We start from the raw sequence: 13,135 nt of genomic DNA, 5'->3' as shown, positions 1-13,135 counted from the left end.
GGAAATATTGATTTAATTAACCCCTTGGGTTTGCGGGTCGAATCTCTTTAAGGTTAAAGGAAGCGATAATTCCACTTGGACATTACGTCTGATAAGAAAATATTCCTTCGCAACTTTAACAGAATCACAACGTTATCAACCGCATAAATCGCATTTTTGTAATTATCCTGCAAAATCATTATAAATTACTCGTATCTCTAATCCATTACACTATCATGAGAAAGCATAGGCACAGATCGTTGTTGGATTATTGTCGGATTTGGATCACGTCATTTTAATTTGTATTGTAATGTAAGAATTAAAGATAAGAACCCTGAAATGCGGCACACTAAGACTACAAACGTATGGGAAAGACACACCAAAAAGAAATAAGAAATCTGTCTGACATTGGGCAACACTAGAGGAATGTTTAATAAGGTTGATTGAGGACCATATAGCAGACATTTGTATGATCTACATGTATCAGGATGTTGGGAGGAAGGGAACGCAAGCTGAACTGTGTTATCAAATGCGAAATGGTTTGTTTTTTGTCGAACTTTTGCATGGCCTCTTAGCTACTGTTCCCTACCCAATACGGCTATGTGCTGTGCTAGATCTCAAGCAAAGTCCGAAGTCAGATTTGTTTTGGACATGCCAGAGAAGATGGTCAGCTTGACCTGATGAGTTACAAAGTCACTTTTGACATAAGATGCAAGTTATGACCAAAAGTAATTGTTTGCCATGATTCCTATGTCGTCGGGCTACATGATTTTAAAAAAGGAAAAAAAAATCCGTATAACGTAAGGTACAAAGTGCTATAAAAAGTAGAAATCTACTTGTTTTCATTATTGCTACTTTATGACGTCATCATTGACTAAGAATATCAATCATGATTTCCATCAAGGGAATAACCACTATGTTTCATTAATTCTGGCATAGCTCGTCGTGAGTCTGCCTACGCAAAACTCTCAACTTGCGTGATATTTTTTTCTATTTAGATGCATTTGTTTCCTGACAATCGGTTAGATAATTTGGATAAGGTTCAACAAAACCGGAGTAAGAAGCATTAATGTAAAATACGTTGCTTCTCATTTTCTTTTAGAGAAAAGGCCCTTAGATATCAAACCATCACTATGACCATGATGATGATTTATCTGCTCAATGATGCTGATATCTACTCCATTATATTTCATGATACACTTTGTTTCCTCCATATTGTTTTTCCCTTCTGACGGTTGATGCCGGAGCAAATACATCAATGGTCACAAGTTTGATAACTCCTTTCGGGGAGAAAATGTAATGTTCTGCAAAGTACATAAAAGCATGTTTACAAAGCCGCTGATCTCTGGTGTAGCGTTACCGTCTACAGAAAAGCTGTGACATTTTATGAAGAGGTATGGCTTACAGCTAAGCATAACGGTTGGTGTTCTGTGTTGGCTCCATATGTCACGCCTACCGTTATCTTGGTTGTACAGAAAACGATGTCCCATTTACGTGCCTATTTACAACTGCATAAGGATTTGTCTTCGGAGTGTACCTTAGAAATATGCATTTCTGTAAAGGAGCTCCAGCATCCACGATCTCTGAAACAATCCGAAGTTTTAGAGCCAAGATTCCGGGTTCTAAACATGGTCATGGTACGCTGGGTCACTCGGCTGAAACTTACTTTGTAATGGTATGTTGTTACTTTATTTTGTATCCACTGGGGAAATAATCATACAGCCCAGGAGTCAACAACTGCAAATGAATCAAATCAGCGAACGACTTACAGGTGGTTGTGGTAACAGAGCTCGAATAAATGGAACATCACATTTGTCTTTGAAAGTGATTCAATGGCCAAATGGTGGGTTTTCATTGCTAATGTTTAGGTGCATAATGTTACGTTCAATTTGACCTCGGGCTCCTGACACTGCCATTTAGTATATAACACTCACTCTCACGTGACACGCTGTGGTGAGCAGCACTTATTTCAGATGGGACATCCTGATGAAACAGAAATGATCCTTGTCTTGTATATAAAGTTAAACCAACCCGCCAAGCGCCACCCAATCACCGACCTCCTCACCGGCCAGACGATTGACTTTCGCCCGGCCTATCCTCGCGGACGGCGGTCTAATGATCCTTCCATGCCTTCAGTAAGAAAATGGCTCTTCAAAACTTTTGATGAAATGCTAGCAAGAAGGTTAGTCAAGAGGGAATGTCTGGAGTCTACAGGCTCTTTGATGCTAGTAAATACCTAGATCTTTCAACCTCTTGTCTCTTGACAATGAATTTCCCGCCAAACTTGTGACCTTTGCCACCTTATGACCCTTAACCCTTCAACATGGTGGACGACAATGCACAGGAACATGCCGCAGTCAGAAATATTTAAGATTTTCTTTATTTTAGATGTCCGTTGAACAATTTGCACAACTAACATGAAGCCAGATCAACACAAAAAGAAGAGGAGTGCACAATATAAGAAGAAACATGGCATCCAAGACAAAGGCAAGGACAATAAAGGGAAAGACGAAGACACGTCGTCATCCAAGTCTTCCTCCTCCAGCGCCGCCAGCCGCTCGAAATCATCACAAGTACACCGGGAAGGAAATAGGGACAACGACTCGGGCAGAGGCAGAGACGACAAAAGGGAAGGGGCCAGAAAAGTAGCAGATTCAAGCGATGTGGGTAGCAGGGTATATAACGTTATAGCTCGTACTTCAGCATGTATAACGTAACGTTATTGTTTTCAAGAACCACAACAACAAACATGCTTTAAGTAAGATTTCAGTAATTCAAAATCTGTACAATACAAATTGCATTTCATAAGCACCTTTCTACCTGTGTCTCAAGTTTACAATAGTTTTGTTATCGTTATCAATTTATGGTATAACGTTATCAAAATATAACATTGACATTGGGAGAAAAAATTTAATACTTCCCTTTCCCTCCTACCATGAAATGAAACCACTGCAAACATAACGGGGGCCGCCCTAAGATGCCCACTTTTTTACGAGCTCGAAATCATGGCGCTCCATCACTAGTTGCCAAAGAGTGGTCAAGTTTTGATCAATGAATTTTTAACACATTCATCTAGAGACCATACTTGAATAAGGAAGGCATTCATACTTTTCATGAACTCTTCACCCTCCATGTTACAACTGGCAAACGCCGGGGACGTTATCGTGAATATAAATTCCGATTTTGAGCCGCGTTAAACAGTGCGCCCTAACTTGCCTCGCTTTCGGAATTTGCTCTCTTCGGAAGCTGGTGACCAATTTAGACAAACATAAATAAAAATTCTAATCTTATGATATATTAGTTTTCTTTTGACAGTAGAATTGTGATTGTGTGTGCTTCTTGTCTCCCGCGAGGAGGGCTAAATCTTTCACAATCCAGGTCGTGTTTTCATGGGAAATGGGCGAAATGCACTGAATGCAGCGGCCCGACTAACAAAATCATTACGAAAAACGACAACGCCCAAATCGCAAAAAACTCTGTACGTATTGGGAAACATATTCGACATCACTCTGTGAAGTTACATTTTTATAGACGGTATGAATCAATTGTTAGAGTAACAAATCTTTTGGGCGTTCGCTCGTCTGCCACCTGCTTCCTGGGGAAAACAATGGCGGTGATGCTTATGTGTTTTTTTTCTATGGCCGGTCTTCTACTCAACAAACATTTGAAGACCAATATTTGTAGTGTTTTGTGAAGCTTTATTTCTTATGTGTATGACAGTTGTGTGGCTGTTTTTACTGGTTGTTTATTTATGGACACGAGCCACCAATACCTAGTAACAGGTGACCACAGTGTTTCGGCGCTACCAACATTATTGTGAAATTCTGTCTTCATAAAAAAAAAAGGGAAGTGAATATGTGTAAAAAAACTTTTAATAGAAAAAAAGCTGTTTGTTTGGACTTGGTGTATTTACCTTTCTGATCATCATAGTCAGTGGCAACAAACACGGCGTACATATGCATAATAAGATCAGCGAAAAATCCGGGCATCTTAGGGCAGGGGGCATCTTAGGGCGGCCCCCGTTAAATGAATTTACAGTCATTTCAGAACAATGACACCATATGTTGCCCTCCTTTGCTACATTGTAGGAATCCTCCCATTCAGAAGAAGAATCAGGGGTAGGCAGTACCTACTCCAGGCGAATGGTACTGAGTAACTGGGACAGGTATGAAGCACCACTGCCACTCTACGATGACAGAAGTGACGTGACACTGAGGGGTGCAGACTTCAGATCCCTTCTCGCCACATCAGGTCAGTTTTACTCTGCTACAAGTTCAGCTGTCTTCTTCCCTGTGGGACATCTGTCTCATTGCTATCTTAGACGGAACATCCATTTCCTCCTACTAGCAATTTAGTGATTGCTGCTCCCATAGTAGTAATTAATTTTGACTACAAAGTGCTGCTCTGGACAACTTAAAGAGTGCAACTTCCAGTAATAGTACTAACCTGGCAGTCATTAAAGTAATAACATATATGCACAGGTTTTAATGGGAACCAACCACATGACTACTGGCATGATGGGTGTACATTCGTTCCTCACAAGCTGGTAGTTTCTAGCTGTAGAGTGGCTGATCCTGCAGAGATAATTGTTTTGATGACTAGCTGTTGCAGTTGCATCCTACTATGGTAGCTATGTACATGTAAAACTGTCACTTGTGAATGTCAAAGGAGAGTTGTGCGGTGTTTTGTGTATATCATCATGCTTTCCTGATGTTTTGTGAATGTGTATGTGTATTTGCAGGTGAGGCTGAAGCACAGTTCAGGTTTGAGGATGAGAAGGACTGGGAGGCTGATGATGCTGGAGAAACACAGGTAGAAATAAACATGTGAACTGAACATTTTACATTCTACACAATGAAAAACTGTGCTGTAGTTTCCACTACAGTAGTGTTTGATGATTTATTCTAATAAATTCATTGCAAATATCCATACTCAAAGGCATTGTATAATTGCAATGTCACATTGTAAGTAGACACATTTTCAGAAGTTGCTTGCTGTATCTCTCTTAGATCTGTCTAGAAACATTTCATGAAAAAATTGTGGTGCCATGTACACACTGTTCAACAGACATGATTGAGAGCAAAGAGGAAAATGTTTTGGACAACTGCTATACTATTTTATCATTCTGAGCTCTATAGCTGTAGGGAGATAGTGTTTCATCTACCACTGTTCCCCTGCCACAGCTGCCTACAGGAGGTGGCCTGTCCCTGGACTGTGACCTCCTGGCAGTGTCTCTTCAGGCCATCCCTCTACACAGGAGACTCAACATCAGCCCAGACTCACTTACGGTCAGTATGTAGGTGATGAAGCATTGAAAAACTTTATCTCTCAAATTGACTGTAAACTTGCAGAGTTCTAGTTAGACGAGTACTAGTAGACAAGATCTACTGGTATCCCATCTCATGTTGGTTCAGTTTAAGTCTCGCAGGAAGATTAAGATGTACATGTACATGTACTTGTACATGTAGATAGATCTATGCTTCAACACAAGCACCTTAATACATATTGTGAATGTTTAATACTGCTGTCCATTTGTAGTTTGGTATGATCAAGTGGAAAATTCATGAAAAACAATGTACATGTAACCTCATTCATAATAATGTATCAAAATGCTCTTTGCTCTTAGTGAACTTAAGTACTGTACATAAAATCCTAACTTGAGCTACATGTTCCCAGAAGCAGATTGACTTTACTATGTGGATTTTGAAAGATTTTAATCCTATTACGATTACAGCAATCAGAGTCTGCTCCAGCAGAGCACATTTTGCCCTTTGCATTGCAATGAAGACTGATGCTATGCTAATTGTCAATAAGGAACAGCTTTAGGTTCACTTGCCCTTGGCAGAGGACAGAGTGTTACGGGGTACTAAACAGACATACGCGTGTGGCAGGAGGGTGGATGAGAATGCTGATTCTGTTTTATGCAGAAATGACATCAGTCAAACAGGGATAGACCAGATCTTTGGTACACAGAAAAGCAGAAAGAGCTGACAGGGTAGAAAGAAGTCACAAAGCATACTGCATGTCCAAAGCATTGACATATCATAACAACAAAAGGTCCAAGGAACTACAATGAGAGAGGGAAGCATATGGACTTGAACCTGCACACACTTGCTCACACACACACACATGCTCACAGACACACACACTCACTAACACACACAAACACACGCACACACACACACAAAATTAAGGGTCTAGATAGTGCTCAGTATTCTGCAGATTTTGATATGTACTACCTCTTCAATTCCTATGTTGCAATACTACAATTATCAGACTGTTTCAAAAGCTATAAGGGAAATCCCATGAGAAAGTAAGCTCACATGTGCTCCTAATTGCAGGCTAAGGTGCATTATTGTGCATCAATCAAGCTGCTAATAGACAAGGCTCCATGCTAATTGGGCCAAAAAGAATTACATGTTCCAAAATTGCCATACTTTTCTGGCACAAATGAGACTTTTCCTCACATATAATTACTTTACAATTTCCTTTAATAGTGTTTGATATTCCAATCTGCACTGATTTTGCAAGTAAACAGATTAGTCATGTTAATTACCATACACTGCAATTATGTATCACATATATAGCTTTGCTTCAACAAGTTAACACTTGTCACCATTTTTGTCTTTAGTTGATAAGTTAATAACATATATCTCAATTGAAATGATTCCAAAATTTGGGACCTTTGAAAGCAATTAAGGAAATATTATAGCTTGACTCAACTTGAATAGCAAGTGTGGGTGGCGCTACGGTATCTGTATTGTTGTGCTGTATTCCCTGCCTATGATTGTATCCATATGTGTGTATCTATGTGGGTGTGCCTTTGAACAGATATTTGTCAATTTCAATGTAACAGTAAATGACAACAAGCCCTCAATCATAGGTACTTCCTATTGTATAGAGGTGACAATTTATTTAAACTTTCATTTAAAATTTGTTAAGGTAATGTGAGCCTTTATGATAGTATGTAGTTCTGGTACACCCAACTCTACCTACTTAATTGTAGCTATACTACATACAATGCCATGGCTGATATTTAGGATTACAATTTTTTTATAGTGTTGTACAAAGTCTGAGTAATGAAACTGCATGTTAATTGTCTATCAACAAAATGAAGTGAGCAGAAGTGGTGGCCTTGGTGCTATATTTTCATATTCAGCAGAGCTGTAAATGGATTTGAACTTTATAAAAAGCTTCCATTTTGTGTTGAATGTGGCAATGTCGTGCTGCTGGCACTATTCGTAGAAAATGTTATCCTGATAGAGTTGTTGCAGTTTATGATGAGTCATTGCAATGACAGACACACATGTACAATAGAGTACAAACTTGGATGAAAACCTGGTGATACCAATCACATGGAAAAGCACAAAGCCCTGCAATCTTCTTCATCTTCAAATGCCATCTAATGGTTTCCTTGATAATGTCCAGGAAATAGGCTTTTGGAGTCCATCACATAAAGCAAGATATTGGCTTCACCACTATATATTTCCTTTGCCTTCCTGTCAGGAATATGCCCTCACCATATAGCAAATGGTTGATAAGAAAGGCATTGGAAAATGCTATTAGGACTATAAGACTTTTGGAAATTTGCAATAACGTACACAGAGGAAGTTAAGTAAATCTGCCCATTTATCATGTCTTTGCCATTCTAGGAGGATATAGTAGAGAGGTTCAATGAAGAAGCAGCCAGCCATGCTTCATGTGAGCAGCAGACCCTTCATCCCACTCCCCTCAAACCCAGGTTGTCCATCACTGAGGCTACAGCATCCAGCATCCTGGACAATCTTCTCAGGAGGGTGGAGCACAAACCCCTGCAACTCAACCTGGATGTGTCCCTTAATCCCAAACAGCAAAGCAAGTCTGTTGATGTCTTAAAGTTTGACTTCTCAGTGCCTGCTGCTTCCTCCGAGGAAGTGCCTGTTGCCTTAGTCGGGTCACCTGACCTACAAACAGATCAGGACACTGAAGAGAGTGCAGTGGCCAGTGATGAGGCTATGGACAGACCTGTAGAGGACACAATGTCAGACAGAGGACAGGATGAGTTGGATGATGAGTTAGATGTTCTCCTGTCACTGGACTCTGCTACACATCCAGATATATCCATCACAGACAGCAGAAAAGAAGGTTAGAGTCTATCAAGACTAAAAATGGATCTTTTGTCTTTGTGAGAGGAGTCGTCTTTGTGAATCACAATGAAAGGGTTGTGACATCCATATCCACTTTCCAGACAGGCATTATTTCTTGGGTCCAAAGATTTATCATACTCTTAAAGGTGTGGCTGCCTGCCCAAGTGAAACATCAGAATTATACCACATTCTGTTCATTTGGAGGATCCCTATGTGATTTTCAGGCTGGTTTTCAATTTCTGTTGAGCTCTTTCTGCATTGGAGGAAAGAATGGATATAACAATGACAGTTTGGTTGGATTGTATCTATATCTTATATACATTGATTTTGACTACCATATTGTGCCAATTATAACTTCCAGATAACATCATAAACAATGTTAAAAAGGAAGATGAAGGAGATCAGCCAAATGAAGAGGAAGTAAAAGACCCCAAGGAGGATGAAATAGTGGATCCTACTAAGAAACAAGGTACATTACTGTATTTTCTGGTACAAAGTACATGTAACAGTTCACCAACCTCACAAAGCACATGCTGTATGAGTGATGATTGGTGCTTCCTCTCTTCTGGTTCAAGTCATTTTCTGCAACATCCAAATCCATACCCTGAGCTGTATCATCACTCACTCTGTAATAGTTGACCTAGATATAACCTGAATATTAATGTGCTATGGGAATAAGTGCTGTGTGGAATTTATGAGCTGTCTGGGGCTTTAATCATTATGCTGCAGTTAGTCGTCATTAGCTGATGAAAGAAAGCGGTAGATTGATTGTGTTCTGATGAGAAATGAAACTCACATACTACTGAACATCAGGGATCAGGGTAAATCTAGTGCAAGTGATATGATCTTCCTTCATTTAGCATCATGTAACTACTCTTGTTATGCAGAATTTTGTATGGATGTTATAGGAACAGCAAATGACAGACACAATCTGTTCTTAAGTGCTGAATGTTACATTTCTCTAGATCAGTGAGATAAAATTTATGGCTAACAGTAGACTGAAAGCATTAAAAAAAAACTTAATTTCCAAAAATGTGCCTTCTTGTGAATGCATCTAAGAAATCCAGGCAGAGATAGATATTGCCAGCCATTTTTTTTATAACCAATGTATCAAATTCATAGTTTTTTTGAGGATGCTGCAATAAATGTAGTGTTTAATGTGTCTAGTGGTTTGAATATTTTTTTTTAAACTTTTAATTAGAAGACATTTTCCAGTCTTGTAATTGTTTGGTTCTTTTCCTACAGATGTAGTTCCCCAGCCAAAGGAGGAGACAGTAGACTTGGAAGACTGGTTGGACAGTGTTCTGGATGACTGACTTCTCAAAATATCTCAAAATGCTGAAAGTCACACTGCAGAAAATCACACATGAATTCATCACAACTTTCCCTGGTTATGACAGACGAATGCACAAGTTTTATATATAACAAACCTAGTGGCTTACATGAATATTGAATTCACAATAAGCAATAAATGCCCAGCTGCTCTATGAAATGGTATTATGTGCCTGTGATGCGCCAGTGAATATCCTGAAGCAACGAGACAGTATGTCATTCCTTGTGCAGCTAATGCACTGTTGATTGATGGAGTTTCAGTTTATTCCACTTGCAGTCACCAGTAAAACTGACAGATAGAAAGGCATGTCCAACCACAACCACAGTACTTTTCTAAGGCTAGATTTGGTTTTGGGACTCCAGTATTTGCCAGATTTCAATATTACATGTATGTTTTGTGGACATGTACATGTATGATGTAGCTGCCAAGCCAAACACAGGCAGCTTTACCGTTCTGATTGCTTGGAGGTTGCTCCATTAAGTACTTGTAGTTTCAATGTTACTTTGCATGCAAAGCTTCCTTTCACCACCAGCTCCTAAAATGTGTAATCCTCCCTATCATGGCGGAGTGTTGCCTGTGGTCACTGACCTGCATAGCTTATACACTTTCAAAGTCAACGGGAAGTTTTCCAAGGACATGGGAGGGAAAGTCTTATTAGTAAATTCATTTGCTTTGGGACATACACGTATCAGAGGTAATGTGGGGGGTACGGTAGAATTTGAAATTGGAAAAGCCTCATGGGCCTAACAACACATGGGTCACAGACAAGGATGTGTTGACACTGTTACTGGCAGTCTTTATGTAGATCTGTTGCCAAGAATATTTTATTTTTGCTACCCTGTCATTACAAAGGTATAGCTTGAATGAAAAGGCCAACATCTGATGAAATCTCAGTATCTCAACAATTATAACTAGTGGTAATAATGACTTCATTAAAGGCATGCCAATGTAAAATTCTGTCTTGTATGTGTCCTTTTTTGCGTTCCTTTAATAATAAATTGTTCCAACAGTTGATTTCTATTCTTCAGTGTTTCTTCCTGTGGCATGATCATCACTGTTTGAAAGCTGGCTGAGGTGAACTTGTATGTATTTGTGTAAAAAGCAAAAATATTGAGACATGTTCAAGTCTCAATATGCACACACATGTTGCTCTGACACGGAGGCATAGAAAATATTCTCTGGTTTATAAAATAGGGCGGAAAGGACATCCAGTACCGTGGGAAAGACTTGAGCAGAATGGAAGGTGTAATAACAAATAATGAAAGGCATGAAACAAGGAATATATACATGGGTGTGCCTGAGTGACAGTGGGGTTGATTGAAAGAGCCTATGGCTTGACATCGCCTGATAACCTCTGGGAACCAGCAGCATCTGCCTATCATGATGGAAATGTGACATACGGCAGATAACACATGCCCTGCGGAAAGACTATCTACATGTACATGATGTAGGCTGCAGAAAAGGTTAGCCTGCCCGGGAAGACTTGGCTGCTTCCAGGTAAATGATATATTAAAGCACAACTACAAAATAACACCTCAGGTGTCTTATTCTCCAAGCAGAGGTTGGGTCGCGTACTCTCTAAGCAGAGGTTGAGTCGCGGAGGTATAGTAGTAGTCGGGAAATTTACCGGTGAAAGGAGCACACCGGTTAATTTCCCGACTACTACAATATCTCCGCAACTCAACCTCTTCTTGGAGAGTAGGGTCACGGAGATAGTAGCGGCCAAGATTTTTTTACCAGCTACAAGCATTTACAATTAAAAGAAGAAATACTGGGAGATTAATTTTATATAGATGGGAGGTTGGTATACTACATTTGTACTTGGCTTGGATTTACATTCATGCCTTGATGCAGATAATTCTTTAAAATTAAATAAATCAAGGAAAGGACAAGCCTTATGTTCCCATATAGAAGTACACCGTAGCAAACTAGCTTAACTAAGGATACACACTTGACAGGAAAAGGAATGTGGCCTGTACATTTATTAAGGCACTATAGATTTAATGAGAAACTAATACCTACATTTTACTACATAAGACTAAATGGTCAGTGAATCATTACAGAATACTGCATGATGTACTATACTATCCAAGTAACAAAACATCTTTCTGCCTTACACCAGCAAATAAAACTGAAAAGAAACAAAATCTTAAACACAAGTACAAAATGTATATGAGTTTAGCATGTAGCATCATCAATGTGCTGCAAACATAACCTGTGTTTTGCTTAGAAGTAAAAGTAAAGTAAAATGAAGGAAAGCTTCCATAGAGGTGCTACTTTTCAGCTATGTTGTACAAAACTTGTGTCTGTATGAAGTAATTTCAAATTGAGGAGCTTCTGTCCATTGTAAACGTTTCAGATGAATTGCAAGTTCAGTTCTTACACATGTAGCCCTTCTCATTTTGTAGTCCAACAAGGATTAATGACTGCCCTACTATAAATCCACTGTTGTTCAGGACTTCACATGAAAACATACATGTATACATGTAAGATTAGACAACTTAAACATTTAGATTACTTAAACAAAACTCCCTAATATTCAGTCTGATACTGTCTGAGGTGAAGATACCCCTTTGCCTAAGGAACAAACAATTGTAATGGATGCATTAATGCCTGTAATAAATCACAAACAGTTCTGCTTGACATATCTGACTATATCTATAATGTAATGACGTAGTCAATCCAACAAGACTTATGTATGTAAAGCCATTGAGAGTACATGTAAGTGCAACTTTCCTGATAGTGAATTGAGAGGAAAACCGTTTATACATGTATATCTCATATTTCAGAAAAAAACACTTTATGCCTTACCAGCAATAATTATTCATAATGTTTATCTTGGCAGATACTGTCCCTCTAATGGACAAAAAATCCTGCAGGCTAAAACTTATCAATCCACTGACATGCTTTTAGTCATGTGTTATCAAGAAAGGCTGCTTGTTGAAAGTCTGATTAGTAATTCTTATCTTGGCTGTATGATACGAAATGTGGAGACATTAGTATACATGCCCTAGGCTAGTAAAAACGGTTCCTGCAACTTTGCAACTGACCAGTCTACACAAGGCATTAGAATCATACAACTCATCTGAAAATAACTTTCCATCAGCACTATGAGAGACATGTCATTGGCATCAGAAGTTTTCATAAATGATAGAAAAAAAATGAACTTGATCTACGAACAAGATTGTTAGTTATTAGTAATCTGAATATGAACAGTTGTTAAACCTTCATTAGTTCTGGAATGTGCCAAGTACTGAAGATGCACACTCCATTGTTCAGATGATCTATTTCTTGCGGCACTGGTTTTTATGACCTGACTTCCAGTGCTGTTTCTGGCAGTCCCGTGAGCAGTAGTACACATGGAGACAGGACCCACACTTGGAGAACTTCTGCTCATTTGTGGACAGCTTACCACAGAAGCCACACTCTCGGATCTTGCGTTTCTTCACTTGTATTTTTTCAGGACATACCCTGACCCCGTTTGCCACTGGCTTTTCAGGTAAATTCTCTGTTTGTTTGGTGGAGCCATTCTTCTCCTTGGAACCCTGAATTGAATTCAAAAGTTTGTGATTAAGATACATGAGTAACATAACAAGGTATAAAGAAGGCCTAATTCCTAGGTTGAGCTTTTTTTGAACTTCATGGATTGAATCTGCCTTTCCGGCAGGAAAATGCATGTGTTATTTTGAAAAGAAAT

General features: G+C 39.1%; 2 protein-coding genes across 2 annotated transcripts in view; one reads left to right on the top strand and one right to left on the bottom strand.

The window, feature by feature from the left end:
- Positions 1-2,266: 2,266 nt before the first annotated feature.
- Positions 2,267-10,452, top strand: LOC118409571 (cell death regulator Aven-like). Its single transcript, XM_035810690.1, has 7 exons — positions 2,267-2,642; positions 4,068-4,230; positions 4,721-4,791; positions 5,163-5,267; positions 7,632-8,103; positions 8,467-8,574; positions 9,351-10,452. The coding sequence occupies exons 1-7, from the start codon at positions 2,397-2,399 to the stop codon at positions 9,419-9,421; spliced, it is 1,236 nt and encodes a 411-aa protein (XP_035666583.1). The 5' UTR covers positions 2,267-2,396; the 3' UTR covers positions 9,422-10,452.
- A 950-nt stretch (positions 10,453-11,402) lies between these two features.
- The window catches only part of LOC118409565, a gene marked incomplete in the record, with an annotated part of 7,569 nt that continues 5,836 nt past the window's right edge, over positions 11,403-13,135 (bottom strand). The window contains 1 exon segment of the mRNA XM_035810676.1: positions 11,403-12,983. Within this exon segment, the coding sequence (XP_035666569.1) occupies positions 12,723-12,983 (261 nt within the window).

The sequence above is a fragment of the Branchiostoma floridae genome, chromosome 1 (genome assembly GCF_000003815.2).
Source record: "Branchiostoma floridae strain S238N-H82 chromosome 1, Bfl_VNyyK, whole genome shotgun sequence".
NCBI lineage: Eukaryota > Metazoa > Chordata > Leptocardii > Amphioxiformes > Branchiostomatidae > Branchiostoma > Branchiostoma floridae.
Note: the sequence above shows the minus strand (reverse complement) of the source record. Positions and strands in the feature narration are given on the sequence as shown.